Genomic DNA, 2207 nt, shown 5'->3' on the forward strand with positions numbered 1-2207 from the left:
ATGGAGCGTGTGCGGGGAGCTGGGGCCGTGCTGGTGGTGCTGGTGGTGCTGGGAGCCCCCCCGGCTGCGGGCGAGGAGCTGTCGGGTGAGCGGGGGGGGGCGGGCAGGGGGTGGGGTGGGAAAAGGGGGGAAAGAGGGGAGAAAAGAGGGGGTGGGAACCCCAAAAGTGAGTGGAAGGGGGGTCGGAAGGCCCAGAGTGAGTGGGAGGGTGGTGGGAACCCCAAAGTGAGGTTGGGGGGTCTGGGGATTGTGGGGCCGGTGGGAAAGGGGTGGGAGAGGGGGAAAGGGGTGGGTGGGAGAGCAGGCAGAGGGGTGCCATGGGGGTCCCTGGGTGTTTCTTGAGCCCTGGAGCAGTTCCTTGGGGCTCTGGGGGGGTCGAATCCGCAGTAGGGGGGTCCCCAACCACCCTTGTCCATCCTCGGGGGCTGATGGGGGGGGTTCCCCCCTACCCAAGAGCTGGTGCTGGGGCGTCCGTGGGGCAGAGGGGATGGGAAAGGGGGGTCCGGGGTGTCCCCCTGAGCTCCCAGCCTGCTGTGGGGGGCTGCGGATGATGGGGGTGGACGGGGCACCCCCTGACCCGTGTCCTGCACACACAGGGGTGTTCCAGTGGATGGGAAAGGCTGAGTGTCACTTCATCAACGGCACCGAGCGGGTGAGGTATGTGGACAGGTACATCTACAACCGGGAGCAGTTCCTGCATTTCGACAGCGATGTGGGGGTCTATGTGGGGGACACCCCGTATGGAGAATTCTGGGCCAGGCAATGGAACAGCAACCCCGAAATTCTGGAGTACGAACGGGGTGAAGTGGACAGGCTCTGCCGGCACAACTACAAACTTGGTGCTCCGTTCAGCGTGGAGAGGAGAGGTGAGCGTGGGGCAGAGCGGGTCCCCTCAGCCCCAGGAATGACCCTGGAGCCCTTCAAACCCTCCCTGGGAGTCATCCCAGACCCCTCAGCCCTCCCTGTGCCCTTCCCTTGGCCTGTTGCCCCTTCCCAGTTCTTTCCTGTCTCTCCCAGTCCTTCCAATGCCCCCTAGTCTCTCCTAGACCATTCCACTTTTTCTCACTCCATCCCAGTCCATCCCAGCCTCTCCCAGTGCCCCCCCCCCGTCTCCACCCCGCTGGGGCCACGGAGCTCACGCCCCTCAGCCAATCCCAGTGCGTCTCTCTGATGACGCTCCAGTTGCCAGGCAGACCCAAAACAAAGACTTCCCTCACCACGACTCAGCCTCCCAGTCCCGATCGCTTCCTTCCCAGTCCACACCAGTCATTCCCAGTCCTTTGCAGTCATTTCCAGTCATTCCTAGTCCCCGTCACTCCATTCCCAGACTCCCTCAGTCCATTCCCAGTCGTTCTCACTTCACTCCCACATCTCCCAACTCTCTCCACAGTGTCCCCCCAGCCCAGCCCCTTCTACCCCAGTCTATTCCCAGTCCCTCCCACTGCCATCCCAGTCCCTCCCACTCCCATCCCAATACCTACCAATGTCCTACAAGTCCTCTCCCCTCCCTCCCAGTGCCCCCCAGCTGAGCCCAGTGTCCCCCTGTCCCTCCCAGTGCCCCCCAGCATGTCCATCTTGCTGGTGCCGTCGAGCTCCCAGCCCGGCCCCGGCCGCCTGCTCTGCTCCGGGATGGATTTCTACCCTGCGCCGGTGCAGGTGAGGTGGTTCCAGGATGGGCAGGAGCTGCTGGAGCACGTGGTGGCCACCGACGTGGTCCCCAACGGGGACTGGAGCTACCAGGTGCTGGTGCTGCTGGAAATCCCCCCCGGCGCGGGGTCACCTACAGCTGCCAGGTGGAGCACGTCAGCCTGGAGCACCCCCTCAGCCGGCACTGGGGTACGGCCCGGCCCCCCCAGCACCGGGGGGCAACAGGGGGCGACTGGGAGGGAGTTTGGTGGGTGCTGGGGGTGCTGGGAGGGGGGTAGGAGGGTCCTAAAGTGTCCGGGAGGGTCCGGGTGGGATCCCAAAAGGCTGGGAAGGGACTGGCAGGAGGTTTGAGGGACCCCCGGGTGGGCTGGGGGAGAGCGGGCCGGGCTCTGTGGGGTGCCGGGTGGTGCATGGGAGGAGGTTTTGGAGGTGTTGACCCCCCCGGCTCCCCCCAGAGATGCCACCGGACACCGTCCGCAGCAAGATCCTGGTGGGGGTCGGGGGCTTCGTCTTGGGCTTGGTCTTCCTGGTGCTGGGGCTCGGCTTCTACCTGTGGGAGA

General features: G+C 65.3%; 1 protein-coding gene across 1 annotated transcript; it reads left to right on the plus strand.

The window, feature by feature from the left end:
• Positions 1-2199, plus strand: LOC113985967 (class II histocompatibility antigen, B-L beta chain-like; the record flags this gene model as incomplete). The annotated part of the gene is given in 5 exon segments (XM_039380037.1): positions 1-85; positions 597-866; positions 1556-1756; positions 1759-1836; positions 2103-2199. Coding segments are annotated over 5 exon segments (731 nt in total), but the record flags the coding sequence as incomplete, so codon positions are not given.
• Between the last annotated feature and the right edge of the window lie 8 nt (positions 2200-2207).

Source organism: Pipra filicauda, unplaced genomic scaffold (assembly GCF_003945595.2).
Source record: "Pipra filicauda isolate LSUMZ 115617 unplaced genomic scaffold, ASM394559v2 scaffold1064_size63428_pilon, whole genome shotgun sequence".
NCBI lineage: Eukaryota > Metazoa > Chordata > Aves > Passeriformes > Pipridae > Pipra > Pipra filicauda.